The sequence below is a fragment of the Lepisma saccharinum genome, chromosome 3, assembly GCF_977018435.1.
Source record: "Lepisma saccharinum chromosome 3, izLepSacc3.1, whole genome shotgun sequence".
In the NCBI taxonomy this organism is placed as follows: Eukaryota; Metazoa; Arthropoda; class Insecta; order Zygentoma; family Lepismatidae; genus Lepisma; species Lepisma saccharinum.
This window is the reverse complement of record NC_139231.1, coordinates 25,696,322-25,713,417: the sequence shown is the minus strand read 5'-3', so window position 1 is coordinate 25,713,417 and position 17,096 is coordinate 25,696,322. Positions and strand designations below refer to the sequence as shown.

The 17,096-nt window shown below is 36.6% G+C and overlaps 1 protein-coding gene across 4 annotated transcripts in view; it reads left to right on the top strand.

Annotated features, from left to right (window-relative positions):
- Nucleotides 1–17,096, top strand: part of LOC145984942 (bumetanide-sensitive sodium-(potassium)-chloride cotransporter-like) — a 418,353-nt gene that overhangs the window by 382,731 nt on the left and 18,526 nt on the right. For 2 of the 4 annotated variants that reach the window (XM_083118362.1, XM_083118360.1), the window contains exons 13-17: nt 494–705; nt 2,265–2,509; nt 4,541–4,707; nt 6,940–6,993; nt 16,015–16,275. In XM_083118362.1, coding sequence (XP_082974488.1) covers nt 494–705; nt 2,265–2,509; nt 4,541–4,707; nt 6,940–6,993; nt 16,015–16,275 — 939 coding nt within the window. The remainder of the gene's footprint in view (nt 1–493; nt 706–2,264; nt 2,510–4,540; nt 4,708–6,939; nt 6,994–16,014; nt 16,276–17,096) is intronic. The other 2 variants (XM_083118364.1, XM_083118363.1) reach the window with 1 other exon arrangement.

The following is a 17,096-nucleotide window of genomic DNA, read 5'->3' as shown; positions in this document are numbered from 1 at the left end:
GCTTACCATATGCTAAAGCATGGATACATTGATGTTCTCTGATTTAAAATTTAAGCTTTGCATGTAATGTATAAGCAAGATTTCACATTGAAGTGACAAAGTGACAAGGGACAAATGAGGTTGACATGACATGAGGTTTTTACACCAAAATTACAACTGAAATTTCATCACTGACTGTACACAGCAAAATAGCCACTTTCATCTCCAGTGTGAAAAAAAATGGATTAATCATGCATGCATTGCACATTGCAATGCACACTGTTGAAAAAATGCTCTGGTCTGGGTGAGACCCAAGTGACAAGTGGCATATGCAGCATGTTACACCACTCTAGTGTGAAAGTTCGCATGTGTTTCTTAAGCTACGTTTTCAAGTGCCATGTCACATTTTGCTTGCCATCTTGGCATGAAGTTTCCCTAAATTAATATTTAATGATGTTGCGTTTCTGACAGATTGTTGATGTCTTCTGTACTCATTTCATCATTTCAATTCCAGAGGTGAACTGGGGTTCTTCAACACAAGCTCATTCCTACAACTCGGCCTTAAAATCTGTACAAGAATTGAACTGGGTAGAAGAACACGTTAAAAATTACCGTCCACAAATTCTTGTGTTGTGTGGCATGCCAAATGCTCGTCCACCTCTTGTTGATTTTGGCAATTTGATAACGAAGAAGCTTTCTCTTCTAATATGTGGTCATATTCTAAAGGTAAGAATTAAAGTAGTGTGTATACAGTACTCGTATTTATTCACTAGGGTAAGTTCCTGCTACAACTTTTTTAAAAAATTGATTTTGATCTGGAGTTTACTGAAACATCTCAATGTGTATGAGACTTCTTTATCTTACTGAGTACTTACGTAGAGATAATCACTACTCTATCAATCTGAGCAGATTTTGACCATATTAATATCATTTTTTTGAATTGCCAGTCATATTATTGATCCAATATTTCTATAAATATCTGTAATTTAGTCCAAAATTCTGCCATTTTCTTATTTTTTCTTTGAATATGTCAATGTAATTCTTTTATCCTGGGTTTGTAAAGCAGATGTTTAGATACACAGTTTCATTTTCTATTTTGACCTTTAGAGGAGCCATATTTGCACACAGTGACTATAGAATATATATATATCTACTTATGCTACCTATAATTCAACAGTATTTACTTAGTGTACTGCTCAGCTACATTAATTGTCAGCATATATCTTGATTCTTTTTAGTATTGCATAATACAATTGTTTATATTTTTATGATAAATATTGAACAATTTTCAACTCAACTTCACATGGTTGTAGGATCATAAAAGTACTACATTTTACAATTTTTGTATTCACTCTACTTTATTGTGGGGCCACAGGGGTAAAATTTTCATTTTATTCTTCTTGTAATTTTGTTTATTGGGGAAGGGGATACCAACATTTTTCTTCACATAAAAGCCTGATTCTTTTTTCATAAAGAAAAAGAATGAAAAGAAATTTAAAAAATGTCTATGATGCATGGTTGTCCTACAATCTTTTATGTGCATCACAACACATTTGAAAAGCGCACACTTGAAAACCCACATTGTTACACCCAAGAACTAAAGGATTGAACATTTGCAATTTTATATTCCATCAGCAGAGTTGGTATCACTAAATTTCATGTTGCTACTTTATCAGTATCAGTAAAAAATTCTTATCAGTTTCCCTATAAATTATTAGAATTCCAAATGTTTTGAATAAGTAATTGTTTTCCAGTAATATTTTGTAACATTATATTTTATAATTAGATAAGGCATATCCAGTGGCGGCAATTAGGGGGGCAAGAGGAGGCAGTTGCCTAAACCCCTCACTTTTCGCTACTCTTGCCCCCTCATTATGCTAAACCTTATCTACAAAGGGAAATATTCTTCCTCTACCCCTCCCCCCATTTTCGCACCTTCCCTTCCAGTTTTTGAAGCCAATCGCCGCCACTGGACATATCAAATCTTCATGAAGAAATATGAGTGTGAGTACATTACTAATGGTTACTGTTTGGCTCATGAAAATATATCATACTTTGCTTTTAAGTTGGCCAGACCTGTGATATTTGTCTGTTGCATGTAGAGATTTATAGTGATACTGAACAAAGAGAGAGAGAGAGGTCTGATGTTGCCTTCTTTCCAAGTTGTGTCAACTCACTGGTCTTCCGCTCTCAACTTTAGTTAGTTTCCTTGATTAAGTGAAGCTGTGCTGACATGTGAATGGTCATAGTACACTAATTTTATGTACTATTTCTACTTCTTTCAGCATGGATCACACTCTCAGAGAGTTCACAATGCCTTAACGAGAAAAGCCTACACGTGGTTACGTAGTCACAAGGTAAAGGCTTTCTACTCCCTGGTTGAAGATGCCAATTTTGAAACTGCCACAGAATCTCTTATGCAGCTGGCTGGCCTTGGGAAACTCCGTCCAAACATGATCCTTATGGGTTTCAAAGGGGATTGGCAAACTTGCGACAGAGAAGAATTGCGAGAATATTTCAATGTAATACAGTGAGTATTATATTTTTATCATAGATGATTTTTGATTATACTGATCCTTGCATGCAATAGGGATGTATTATACATATGTGGCATAGTAAATCCCAATCCTCAAATGTGTCTAAAAAAATGTATAAGGAAATTCTTCGTACATGTAAAGTTTAGTGTGTGATTAGACTCTTTCTGCCTTCTGCAATAAGGATGCAGTGAGCTGAGCATTTCAGCTTATAATTTCTTCACTAAAGAAATGATCATTAGTTGGGTTTCAGTAATATGTGGTTTGAATAATACCATAATTCTTAACAGGATGGGACAGTATTGGATGATATAGACATATCAGCATTATCAGCATATAATTCATATACCATGCTTTTGTACAGGAAACTTCTAAATATGCAGTTCAGTTCTAAAGTACAGCTTCAGTTTTCATCTTAACCGGCCTTGTGATAGAGGTTTTTCATTGAATAAAAATATATGTTTTCTTAATTTTCTTAATTGAGTAGCGGGCGATTAAATAAATGTTAAGGAAAAGGGAGGGAAGCAGTAGCGGCTCAATGAAAAACAAATAGTAAGTGTCAGTGGGCCCCCCACAATTTAAAACGTATTTTTTGTCTTCATCCGTCCATCTCGAAAATGCTGTCTGCAACAAATTACACACTAAGTCATTTACTGGGTTCATTGTACAAACCACAGCTCAACACATGAACACAACACACGATAGGAAACGCAAAACACACACGCGGAACAAGATCTCGTGAGAACGCAACGGTTTTGCCACAACCACTGGATGCAATGTTTTCTGTCGACGAGAGAACTGCTGCACCTAGATGGCGACACCCGTTCAATTCCAATGCTAGGTGACGTCACCGTTGCCATGACAACCGGCTAAAGTCTTCCGCGACCTGGCGGCGTCTGCTCTTGGTTTGTTTAGGCTACAACAAACTCTTCACGTGCGTAGCGCCGAGTGGCATATTATTTGACTATTATCGTGTGCGTTCTGCTGGGAAATAGTTTAATTTAACAAGCAAATGAAAAATGTCAATATTAAATTGAAAATTAGGTGAAAACACCTGCACTTGTTGCACTTGGTCAGCCGTCACTGGAGGGAAGTCAAGGAAAAGAAAGAAAGGTCAAGAAAAAGTCAAGAATTTTGGATCTGTTATTTGGTAGACACCCTGTACTTTATTCTGCACTAGTAAATGTATTACTTTGTTTGCATAAGCTGTCATGCAAGGAAGAAATATCTTTGGCCATATTTTTCGTACTGTGGAAGGTTGTTATTGTCTGCTTCCCATATTTAGTGGAGAAATCACTAACAAATATATGGTGAAATTTAGTTGCTACATCAATTGGCCAGCCAGGAGAGCATTTAAGAATAAATTTTGGTTTTGTGTACAACAAACTTCAATAAAGTCCTGTAGAAATGAAATAACCCTTAGACATAAAAGTACCATCTATAATGGTAATTGATTTTTTCTAAATTACATCTAATTTTTAATTGATTTTTTAAATGATGAAATTTCACCATTCCCAGCACTTTCAGCTTCTCAAGAGTATCTACAGTTGTTAAAAACATTGAATCATTTATTGAGAATATCACATGACCAATCTTGCCTAATGTTATGTTTTTCTTGTCAATATATCCATGTTCTTCTTTGCATAATGTATTTTTGTTATATACAGAGCATTGCTTTTCTTACACTTTTGGCTAACCATGATGATGAGGATGAGGGATGACTAGATTAAATGGATGAATGGGTATTCATGAAGAACAACCGTACCCAAGCCAGGACCTTTGATGACAAGATCAAAAGTGTATTGTATTGTAAACAGTTTCCGGTGAAGCTAGCCTCCATGGTAGAGTGGTAAGCACACTGCGTTATGATGCCAGGGGTTCCAGATTTGAATCCCAGCCTGGGCATGGGTGTTCTTTGTGAGTGTTTCTTCATCAATTTTATCACATAAGCACTTAATTTTCAGTATCTTGTGTGTCTATTTCCAAAATTTTATTTCATGTTAAAGAGATTTTTAATTTTCTTTCAGCAATGCCTTAGATAGATATTTAGCTGTAGGTATATTGAGAATGCAGGAAGGGTTGGATTACTCAAATGTGATTGAGGATGATGACATGGTTCCTATTACATCGTTGGACAGCAAAGATGCAGAAGACAAGCTTCGCAGAAACCAATCGGCAGGACAACTTTCACAAGGTATTTTCTATATTAATCATGCAAGTTTACTGTAATTCTAGCTCTACAGTTATTTTCTATTGAGCATCTGGTAAAGTGGTACAATTCCCACTTTGACAATTTATCTTTTTTGCAGTTGATAAATGGCATACATATGCATTTTTAAATGTTTTATGCCTATTAGAGATACCTGTAGTTCCTTTACACCTATTTTTATCATCCAATTCAAGGACTTGCTCTAATTGATTCTTTTCATTAACATTTTAATTGATGTTATTCTTTTTATGTGTTATCTTCTTTTTCCTGGGATTGCATTTTTTTTGCATAGTTGTAGATTATGTATGTACATTATCTAACATTCTCCATGCTTAAATCTTTGCTTATTTCTCAGTCTTTCATTCTATTCCTTAAACGATGGTTGTGTAAGCATTTAAAAACATCATTTTTCAGTGTTCTTTGTATCAGGATTATTTTAGAATTTGTCGAGAAATTATCAAAATTAGTTTAATTTTTAGAATTTTTCATATTGCATAAATTATTTCTGTGAAGGAACACAAAAATATAGTTGATTTGATAAGTTATTAGTTTAAAATTCAGAATTTATTCATGAATTTTCTTTTGAAAATTGGTTTAAGAATTATTCTCACAGTCTTAATATAAACTTATTAATTGCTCATACGAATAGAACACAAAATAATATGTTAGTTACTAGTGTTCTTTATTACTATCAGTCATATGATCTTGCTAAAGATATATGAAATACAATGTTAACACTATGGAAGTAATAGAGGAAACAATTGTCTTGCACTTCAAATTGCTGATTATTGGGTCATTTGCCTAGAATTTTTTGTATATTGCCTATTAAGTTAAAGTGTATGGTAAATTCCATGAAAAGCAAACAGAACTTTGGGTGAATATTGAAAAGAAAGCAACTTATTTTAATGTCATAAAATTTTTATATCAGCAAAGATAATAAAATATATACGAGATTGGCTCTTAGATTGAAGAATAAAAATACGATTTTAAAGAAAAACAATAAATCAGACATATTGTTCCTTGTCTTAAATTTTCTCTGCAAATTTATTACAGCATGAAATTTCCTTTTAGTTATGAATCCAACTGAGCAATCAAATTTATCATGTGGCATGGCTCAAATAAATTTTAATATTTTTAAACTATAAATAAAATTGCTCCATGAAATAAGATTGTGCTGTTTTATATACAAAGACTCTTCACCATTGGAAATCTTTCTGGAATTCACCTGGTTGATATATCAAGAAAATATCTTTATCAGGGAAAAACTTTCTGAACTTTACCTTTTTTTTCTTTTTTCTTTTTCACCTGTTAAGTTTTGAGATGAATATTGATATCTGAAGGCACACAGTCTCGATCTCAGCAATAGTGAAGATGGTGTGATCCACTTACATTCCTTGATGATGAGATCAACGTATGTAAGCAAAATGTTGGAAATGAACACCGAATTAACCTGGCTTATCTCTAGAGAACACGTATTTGTATTGCATCATCACAAAATCTTGGACTCTAACTTTCTTGTGTGATTTACATAAATAACTTCACACAATTTAATGCTTTGAATTGATTTTTGTTATTTACCCTAATTTTTCTGCCACTTTTGGCTAATTGTGATGATAAGGATGAGAGTTGATATGATGAAAATGATGAGGAGACACTCATAAAGAGCACCCATGGCAAGTCCGGGATTCGAACCTGGGACCCCTGGCATCGAAGCACACCGTACTAACACCATTCTGCCATGAACATCAGCACTATTTAATACCATACCATAGGCCAGTGGTTCTCAAACTGTGCACCCTGGTGAGTTGTGGCTGGTTTATTTTCACTGAAATGATATGATTGTTCCCAATATTTGCTTTTTTAGTACTTTTTACATGTAAAATATTTCTGAATTTGAAATATGTGTATATTTTTTAACTAAGGAAAGCAACCTAAACACACTGCAAGTGTTAAATAAGCGCACATTGTGACTAGGGTGCCGTGGAAAAGTCTTGAAACACTACGGGCGCCGTGAAATGAAAAAAGTTTTGGAACCTCTGCCATAGGCTTCAATTTGATATGCAGTACTAATGTTCTAGGCAAATGGTCAAAATATTTCCCAGTAAAAAATGCTTAACCTATTGAAAATTGATGGTGAAGTGATTTTTTCCCCCTCTCTAAACATTACAAATGGTAAAAACTGAAATATGTGGTGATTTCTTCTTGGTTTTCGATCAGACTTCTCTCGACAACAAAAAACAACCACATTGATCTTCAGATGGAGTTATTTGGGTGAGTCAGAATTGGCAACGGCAACACTTTTAGATGTTCTTATATGTTGTTGTTGTTGTGGTTGTCTGTGTTTGGTGTTGCACAAGATTTACATTTCTGTTGTCACTATATTTGTTTTTTCATAATGCATGCTGCTCTTGCTGGGGAGATGGACTGTGTAAGTTTTAAGTTTAAGTTTTCAAAATTATTTATTTCAGAAACATTGGTGTGGTTGCACATCACTTTTCTTTGAACAGATGGAATGTATACTTTTTCCTGCTGTTGTAAATTTAGTTCACCCATCTAAGAAAGAAGGGAAAAAGTTCAAAGAAAATACATTTTTTGCATTTAACTAATTTGCAAAATATTTTATGGGATATTGGTGCTTGTTACTAACATTGAATTTGCATTTTAAATATATAGATGTATTGTATCAATAAGTTTTAAATCAGTTTATGCATGCTTCAGTTTGGGAAAGTTTTTATGAAACTCCAATATGAGTTAATATTTGAAATGATCACATATACCGGGGAAGTAAGCATTTATTTTTCATAATTTTATATTTGTATGTTTCTTAGTGATGGATGCAGAGTGAATGCAACACATGTAGTTAGAAGAAAAAAATGATCTAATGATGTAATTGTTGTAGGTAAATTTGCATTTAGGCAAACCATTTTAGGGATAGCCACAATTAGGGATATATGCATAGAAATATGCTAATATGGTGCGCTAGTTCAAAACCATAGTTGTTAAGTAAATTGCAACTTCTTTTCAGTTCCAAAAGCATATATTTCATTAAAGTTTTTTATATACATACGAAGAGTGTCCTAAAACAATTTCGACAATGGTTGAAACAAGTAACTTTTACTTATAAACATTACCTTGATAGCATTTAGTTTCTGCACTATAAGAGCTTAAAATTTAACTGTATGTATGCAACTCAACACCATAAACAGTCTCTCTGTTGTAACTTCCAGAAACACGTGGCATTGCCACTAATGTCCCTTCTTAAGAGGGACAATTTGAAAACAACAACTTTAGAGTCCTACCTGAGCAAAATACAAAAGAATCATGATACAATGTTGCAAGAAGTACACTCCGTGGCAAAAAAGAATCGTCCCCTAGTGATAAAATCTAATATTTTCTTTCAAGCAGTATGTTTTATTTTATTTTTTGTAATTATTTTGACAATTGTACATACTGTACATAATTTTAACATTTTCTGATATTTTACTTACTGTTGGATCGAGAAATAAAAGACTCGCTGCTAATATCCTTTTGACTATATTCTCAAGAACATGTACAGAACACAGTAAAAAAACATGACAATCTTCATACTTTTTCTGCGCGGGATGACAGTAATATAACACAGCATAGAACAAGCAAAATACTGCACAGGCTATTGCCCGGAAAACAGAGTAAACAATATTGCCAGGTGCCAACTCACATAATATCTAACATCCTCCCACCTGAGTTGGCATATCAAACAATAATAGTTTCTTAGGTAATTTTATCTCTCTCCCACTACGTGTGGTACAAGGTTTGGTTTCAGTGGGAGGGAGAACGTCTTTCTGATTTTTCTTTTTGGTTTGTGGTTTAGGTAATGAACTCTTCATTGCTTCACCCTCCACTGCAGTCACCTCCAATGGATACAGTCTCTGTACAGGACGAAGTAGTTCACCATGGCAAGTTTTCAGACGTACCAATCTTGTCACTTGATCCTTACCTGGAAGAATCTCAGTTACACAACCCAATGGCCAATTATATCTTTTCATATTGTCAAAACCAATCAACACAATATCTCCTACCCTGACAGACCCACATGCTCTGTTTATGGCCTTTTGCGTTGACTGTCCAAGATACTCATTCCTGAAACGATGCCTGATATCTTGTCTCAACTTCTGACAGTAACGGAGACGATTGTTGAGCATTGAAGAATCCACATGGTCACAATCAGGTACACCCGTCTCCCTGATTTCTTGTAAGAACATAGCAGGTGTTAGAGGAACTAATTCTGTCTCACTTTCATACATGTAGGTAAGTGGGCGTGAATTAATTATGGCTTCACAGTCACAGAGGATTGTTGTCATTTCTTCGTAGTACAAAACTGATTTTCCGAGTGTTCTTTTCAACAGACCTTTCAGGACACGAACCAATCTCTCCCAAAAACCACCCCACCAGGCTGCACTGGGTGGAATGAACTTCCACTGGATTCGCTGAGCTGTGGAATATTCTTCAACTTTCTTCCAATCGAGTGTCATAAATGCATTCTCAGTTCCTCTGAAATTGGTACCATTATCACTGTAGATTACAGAGGGTCTGCCTCTCCTTGACACGAATCGTCTAAAAGCCTGGATAAAAATCCCAGTTGATAGAGAAGTATTTAACTCTAAGTGAATGGCTCTATATACTGCACATGTAAAAAGGCATATCCATGCCTTTTTGCCATCTTTAAGATAAACAGGTCCTGCAAAGTCCACACCTGTTACTTCAAATACATTAGCATCTCTAACTCGATCAGCTGGCAATGGTGCTGGAAGAGCTTGGATTGGTTTGGCTGCGTGTCTCCTGCAAGTAACACATTTCGAGAGCACTGAACGTACAGCTCTTCTACCACGAACGATCCAGAAGTTCTCTCTTAAAATACTTAGTAATATGTTTACACCTGCATGACATGCTTTCTTGTGCCAATACATTATCAGCAATTTAACGACTGGATGTTGTGCTGGAAGAACTATGGGAAGCCTGAAATTTTCAGTATCTTCTCTGGCAATAATTTTGGTTTTCAAACGAATAATCTTGTCCTTGCCCTCATATGTGCACAAAGAGGAAAGGGATTTGTCATTATTTCCTCGGAATGCTTCTTGTTGTATTAGTCTTAATACTGCATTTTCTGCTTCCTGAAGTTCGCAAACACCAAGATCTCCAGATCTATGATTCTGAGAATTTCTACTATTATACAAAAATCTTTTGATCCATCCAATGAGTCTAATCACTTGGTTATAGTTAGAGAAATATCTGTAATACCATCTAGACTCAGCATCTTGAGCTTTCATACTAAGCATCGTTGATGAAGGTAGCACGTTCCTTCTTTCTCTGTCAACTTCCTCCTTGTTGATAAGAAACTCCATCGGTGGCCACTCACACGGATCCCCTTTCAACCAATGAGGTCCCTCCCACCATAAGGATCTCAACACCTGCCTTGCATCACAACCTCTTGAAGGAAAATCAGCTGGATTCATTTCACTGGGTACATATTTCCATGCACTGGGATCAGAGAGTTCTCTAATTTCTTTAACTCTGTTCCCAACAAATACTCCCCAAACTCCTTCTCGTCGAATCCAAGTCAGCACCGTAGAAGAATCAGTCCAAAAGATAATGGAGTTATCTTTTAAATTCAAATGTTCACGAATCCTGGTTGCTAGCCTTGCTCCCACCATCGCGGCAAGCAATTCTAGTCGAGGAATTGTACTATTCTTTGGAGCCACTCGTGCCTTTGCCTCAATCAATTGTACGCTAACACCTCTCCTTGTGTCAACCCTCATGAAAACTGCTGATGCATATGCCACTTTGCTAGCATCACAGAACACGTGAATGCTCATAGAGTTAAGTTCATTGGATTCATAATCCCAGCCCATGAAACTTCTGGGTATCCTTACCTCTTTCAACATCGACAATTCTCGTACCCAGTTTAAGAACTGTGTTCTTATTTCTTCACTAACTTGCTCATCCCATCCGAGCCCCTCTGCCCAAGTCTGCTGAAGTAACAATTTTGGTAGAAGAGTCACTGGACAAGTAAAACCTATAGGATCAAATATACGGTGTGCTACAGATAATATCACACGTTTCGAAACTGTCTTGGGCTCAACATCTTCAATGTCCAAATTAACTGTAAATGTATCAGCTTGAGGATTCCAACTGAGTCCTAACACTGAAGTAGGGCTAATGTCCTCATCAACCCTTTGAGGGACTGAATACTCCCACCCTCTAAGGTCAAAACCTGCTTCAGCCATAACTGCACGCGATTCTCTTATAAATTTATGGAGATTTTTGTGATTGTCTACACTGGTGGCACAATTGTCCACATAAAAGGAACCTCGTAATTTTAAAATAGTATGTTCTGTATAAGCTAAGTCTTCCTTCCCGAAATGACAACTCTGCAATGCTTGATCCAAATGATGTTCAATAACAGCACCCAACAGAAATGGACTGCTCGTAACACCAAACACTGCACGAGTATGTCTGAATTCTTGAACCGTTCCAGTATTAATATCATGCCACCAGAGAAATCTCAGGTAGTCTCTATCTTTAGGGTGTACAGCAATTTGTAAAAAAGCTCGTTTAATATCTGCTATAACTCCAATTTTTCCTTTCCGAAAATGTAGTAAAATATCAGCAATAAGAGCAATCAAGTTGGGTCCAGGTTCTAAACATTGGTTCAAAGACGGTTGTCCTTTTACTTTAGCAGAAGCATCAAACACTGGTCTAATTTTTGTCGTGTTACTGCTCTCTTTCACTACATGTCGATGGGGTAAGTAATGGCCAAAATTCTCTGTTTCATCCTCTGGAACCACCTCAATGACTCCCTCGAACAACCATTCTTGTAGCACTCCATCGTAACTCTGCAACAGATGTTCTTGTTTCAACTTCTGTGTAGTTGACCAAAGTCGTTTTTCTGCTAGATCTTTATTGGTGGGGAGAGGCGAACAATCTTCCTTCCATGGTAACTGTACTTCATATCTTCCTTCAGCATTGAATGTCAGTGTCTGCAAAAATTGTTCTTTGACAGCCCGTGTGTGTTCTTCCGCAGACTTCTTGGCAATGGGATCCTTGATTCCTATGGTATCCAGTTCCCACAGATCAGCTACGGCTTCACCAACATATAAATTCGATACCAACAAAGCTGTATCTGATTTTCTGTTTTCACCTGGAACTTTACCCATAAGTGTCCATCCCAGCTGAGTTTCCACAGCCACTAAACCACACTTTAATTTCACATGGCCAGTCAGTAATTTACCACAAACATCCGCACCAATAAGAATTTCAACTGGACCTTTCATCTTACCAGTATCTGTTAACCTTATTTGACTTTTGTTCAGCTCATTTAACCAAACACCTGATGTTACATAAGGAATCTCACCACATATTGTATCTTGATCAAGAACATCAAATGTGCACGAATATTCTCTCTCAATGCTACATACCTTAACATTATAAACATTATGATTACAAGGACTAGACATGGTACCACCAAATAGCGAATGTATCAAACTTTGTTTGCCAATGGAGTTATAACCCGTACCTGTTACAAGAGATTTGCATATATACGATTTTTGTGAACCTGTGTCAATAAGAACTCTCACATTCCTGCTCCTATTGTAGTTACCTTTCAAATCTACTACCAATGTCTGCATGAATACATGCGGATTTTCAAGTTGGTTTATCAGTGTATTGTTTACCTCAGCATTTGATTCTTTGCCTTCAGAATAATGGTCAGAATCATTATCTTTGTCTGAAATATTAGGACACATCAATACAACATGCTTTTTCTTGCAAACAATACATTTCAAATTGGCCTTGCACTTCTTCGAAAAATGACCAAATTTTAAACATGCAAAACAATGCTTTTTATCTTTTAGAACCTTTTGTCTTTCAGAGAGAGACATTTTGTGGGCTTTAAAGCAATCATATGAACTGTGCTTACCACCACAGAACACACAACTTTTCTCCCTACCACCACTGACACTCAACAAATCTGTCGCACTGGGGATAATAGGCTGACGCGGTGGAGAACACCTTTTCTTCCGAACTTTCACTGCTGCACCATCCAATTCAAACCCAGCTGCTGCGAGGTTGATTCGTTCTTCTCCTTCCACTTCAGCTCGCAGGAATGACATCAGGGACTGCAGTCTTCCGGTCGGTGTTGTCTCATTATTTTCCTCAGCAGCAGACAATGTTCTTCTCTGCCACACATGCATCAAATCCTCTGGGAGACTGGACTCCACCAATGGAAACAGCATTGCTGCATATTTGTCGCTGGTAACACCCATCGATTCTAATGCTCGAAGTTGGGACTCCAGTGTGTCATACAAAGTGCTAAAACAAATTTTTTCTTGACGGTTCAACACCTTTTGTAACACCAATTTTAGCAGTTCACGCACGTACACTTCCACGAGCATATCATCGCGACCAAAACGTGATTTCATGGACTGCACAACTTTCGGGTAATTTTCTTTTGTTGGTGGAAAACTGTTCACAAGCTGGCACGCACGAGAACCTTCAATTGTCGCTTGTATCAAATACTGAAACTTGTCCTCTGCAGGAATTGTATCATCTTCATCGATCTTCTTGAATTGTCCCCAAAAATGTAACCACTCTTTCAAGTCCCCTCCAAACTTCTTCAGTTCGATTTTAGGTAACTTGAATCTTCGATTCTTTACTTCCGAAAACGACTCGCCTTGACAGCAGTTTCCTTCCGACAACTTCAAAAAGTTCGACACTTCAATACGTCGCTTGTTGAACAAACACTGATAATCATCCGACACTGACTGTTCTTTCCCTAACTCATTTTCACTAGCACCCGATTCCAACATCAAATCAAAAACAGATATGTCAGCCGCATGCAGATCACTTGCCTTATTTTCAAGCAACTGGATATTTGCATGAATAACATTCCTGTCCGGAGTTTGCATCGCTAACTCATTTGTAATCTTCTCCGAAACACGTGTAAAAGCTGACCTAGCCACTGCACGGCTTTTCTTGAGACGATCAATGTCCGTTGACATTTTTCCGATATTTGCACTTACTTCTCCTCCGGTCCAACACAGAAAGAAAAGACAGGTCCTGTCACGGTCGCCAATAAATGTTGGATCGAGAAATGAAAGACTCGCTGCTAATATCCTTTTGACTATATTCTCAAGAACATGTACAGAACACAGTAAAAAAACATGACAATCTTCATACTTTTTCTGCGCGGGATGACAGTAATATAACACAGCATAGAACAAGCAAAATACTGCACAGGCTATTGCCCGGAAAACAGAGTAAACAATATTGCCAGGTGCCAACTCACATAATATCTAACACTTACCGTAGCAATGAAGGTAATAATGAAGAAATCAACAAACAAAGTGGTTAGTTGATTAAATTGTTAAGCTTTATGCCCTTTACCTTTATTGCCTTCTGCTATTGTTTACTAACCTTTGTTTAGTTTCCTTCAAAATATCTACTTTATTTCTATTGTTTCAAGTACATTTTCGGCAGTTTGGGGGCATCCATCTTTACTTATTCTAAAACGATGAAGCTCTTCCATTGTTGGCACCTTTAACAATGAATTTTCACACGTTTTCCAAATTTAGTCTCCTTCCGAATCTCAACTTTCTGCATTGTTTGAAGTGTATTGAAGCCAGTTTGGGACCATCCATCTTTACTTGTTCTCCAACAATGAATCTTGCTCCTCCATTGTTGGCACCTTATAACAATGGATTTTCACACTTTATCCAAATTTATTGAACTTCCTAATCTCTACTTTCTGCACTGTTTCATCCACGTTTACAGCAGTTTGGGGGCATCCATCTTTACTTATTCTCCAACAACGAGGCTTGGTCAACCATTGTTGGCACCTTTTAACAATGGATTTTCAACAAGTAAAGATGGATGCTCCCAAACTGGTTTCAACATACTTCAAACAATGCAGAAGTTGAGATTCGGAAGGAGAATAAATTTGGATAAAGTGTGAAAATCCATTGTTAAAAGCTGCCAACAATTCATTGTTTTACAATAAGTAAAGATGGATGCCCCCAACTGCCGTAAGCATACTTGAAACAATAGAAGGAAAGTCGATATTTTGTAGGAAACTAAATTGGCATAAAGGATGAAAATGCTTAGGGAAACGCTTTCAACAGTGCAAGAAAATTTTTACACTTTATTAGTAGGGGGCGATTCTATTTTCGCTGCGGAGTGTATTTACAGTATTTTCAAGACTAAGACAAAGGTAGCAAGAGTCAAAGTACATCTTGCATTGATGAAGAGAACTTTTAAATATGACTGCAGAAATATTTTTATGAGCACTTTATAAGCAAAATTTTTGTTTTAAGTGAACTTTATGCACAGATAGGCTAATCGGACCTCGACCTGCATTTTAAAATGGAATCTGAACTACTGTGCAATGTGCCTCCAATGGGTATCGAACCCAGAACCCCTTTATTACAAGGCAACAACGTTACTTACAACTATGCCATCAGGGAGGCCACAGAAGTGTCTGGAATGAGTCCCAGACTGAATCATGTTGTAACATGTAACAACAATGGAAAATCATCTGCCAGAGAGTGCTTCAACTAGGGATCGGATCTGGGCCTTCAACATGGCAATCACATGCCATACCAACTGACCAAGTAGGCCAAAAGTGTAAAAGATAAAAGGCTTAAAAAAATAGTGTCTTGCCATTAAAATCCACCCTTTAATAACACTATACCTTGAGCATATTTTAGTTGAAACTGCGCTCCAGGCCTAAAAACGACTGCAAAAACTTTTTAACACCAAAATTAATTGCAAGCAATATGTCCACTTTATGCACAGGAAGGATAACCGGGACTGGACCTACAATTTAAAGTGGGATTTGAACGATAAATATAAAGAAAACACAGTTTTGTAATATTTAATTTCGTCACACTAATGCCAAAATCATGAATGTGCAAATTTTTACTTTCCACACAAGTGCAGTTTCTGACTTCTTTTTGTTGATAAATTTCTTCCTATGGTCTCTTATATGACCTAATCAACAGACATAGGTAGGTATACATTTTTCCTATGACAACATTTATCCAGATGTAAAACCTGTCGTCCCCCCCCCCCCCTCTCGGGAAATTCAATATAATAAAAGTAAGATTTAGAACATTTGTGATTTTGGCATCAGTGTGACGATTTGTCATGGAGGGTATGAAATAATTGGTTCTTGTCTACAGCAAATATTTGGTTTGTGATGTTAATAATATTAGAACAGCTTTCTACTGAAAGGTAATTTTACAATTTTGGTATTTACAGACGGTACCAGTAGTGAAGCCAGCAGTCCACCCTCATCACCCAAACTTGAACGAGCTGTTGTATGTGCAGATCCAGCTGGAGACGCCCCTACAGAGCCCATTGTTAAGAAGAAGCGTCATGGCAGCAAGAAGTCTAGTAGCCAGATGTATCTGGGGCCAGGAGGGGCACCACTGTCAAAGGATGTGCTTAATAGCATAACTATGTTCCAGAGAAAGCAGAAGAAAGGATATATCGATGTCTGGTGGCTGTATGATGATGGAGGTACAGTTATATTAAAACCTTTCTCTCTCTCTCTCTCTCTCTCTCTCTCTCTCTCTCTCTCTCTCTCTCTCTCTCTCTCTCTCTCTCTGTGTGTGTGTGTGTGTGTGTGTGTGTGTGTGTGAGTGTGTGTGTGTGTGCCAGTGACGTATTCCCAATATTACTATCTTTACTGCTGGTAAACCAACTTTTTCCACATATTTTTAAACATTTATGTTTAATATAATATGTAAACTCTTAAAAACAAGCTTACTGTGCCATGCTTGGTAAAGGCAGTGTTGCTGCATGAAAGGAAATTTCCCTTGGTGCAGGGAAATCTAGGTGCAATATTAAGTAAAAAGGGAGATTTTGTGGAAAAATATAGAAATTGCTGAAAAGTTTGAGGTTGTCTGAATTCTATTTTTTTTTACCTGCATTTCAGCATTGGTGTTTTATTTCTATTTCATGTAATTAAACTGTCATTGTCCAAGTCTCTGCTCCATACATAAGGGAAGGTCGGGGGGTATCGGACACCTTAGCTTTTATTAAGATTTATTTTTAAAGATTAGCTATAATCAATCCTGAAATACATAATATAAAACTTCAATCTCTTACCCACACACTGCGTGGAAGCTGTTTTGCTAAAAGAAGGACTACTTTGATTTTTGGGGAAAAATAAAAGTTATTACAAATTAGCCTTTCCAAGAAGTGGAGGGTGGTATCAGACAAAAATAAAATTAAAGTCGAAGTCAATTTATTTAATTGTTAATAAAAACTTATGAATACTGGCAAAGTTTTTGTTTATTTGGTAGCATCACAAATGTCACAGTAATAAAAATGACTAT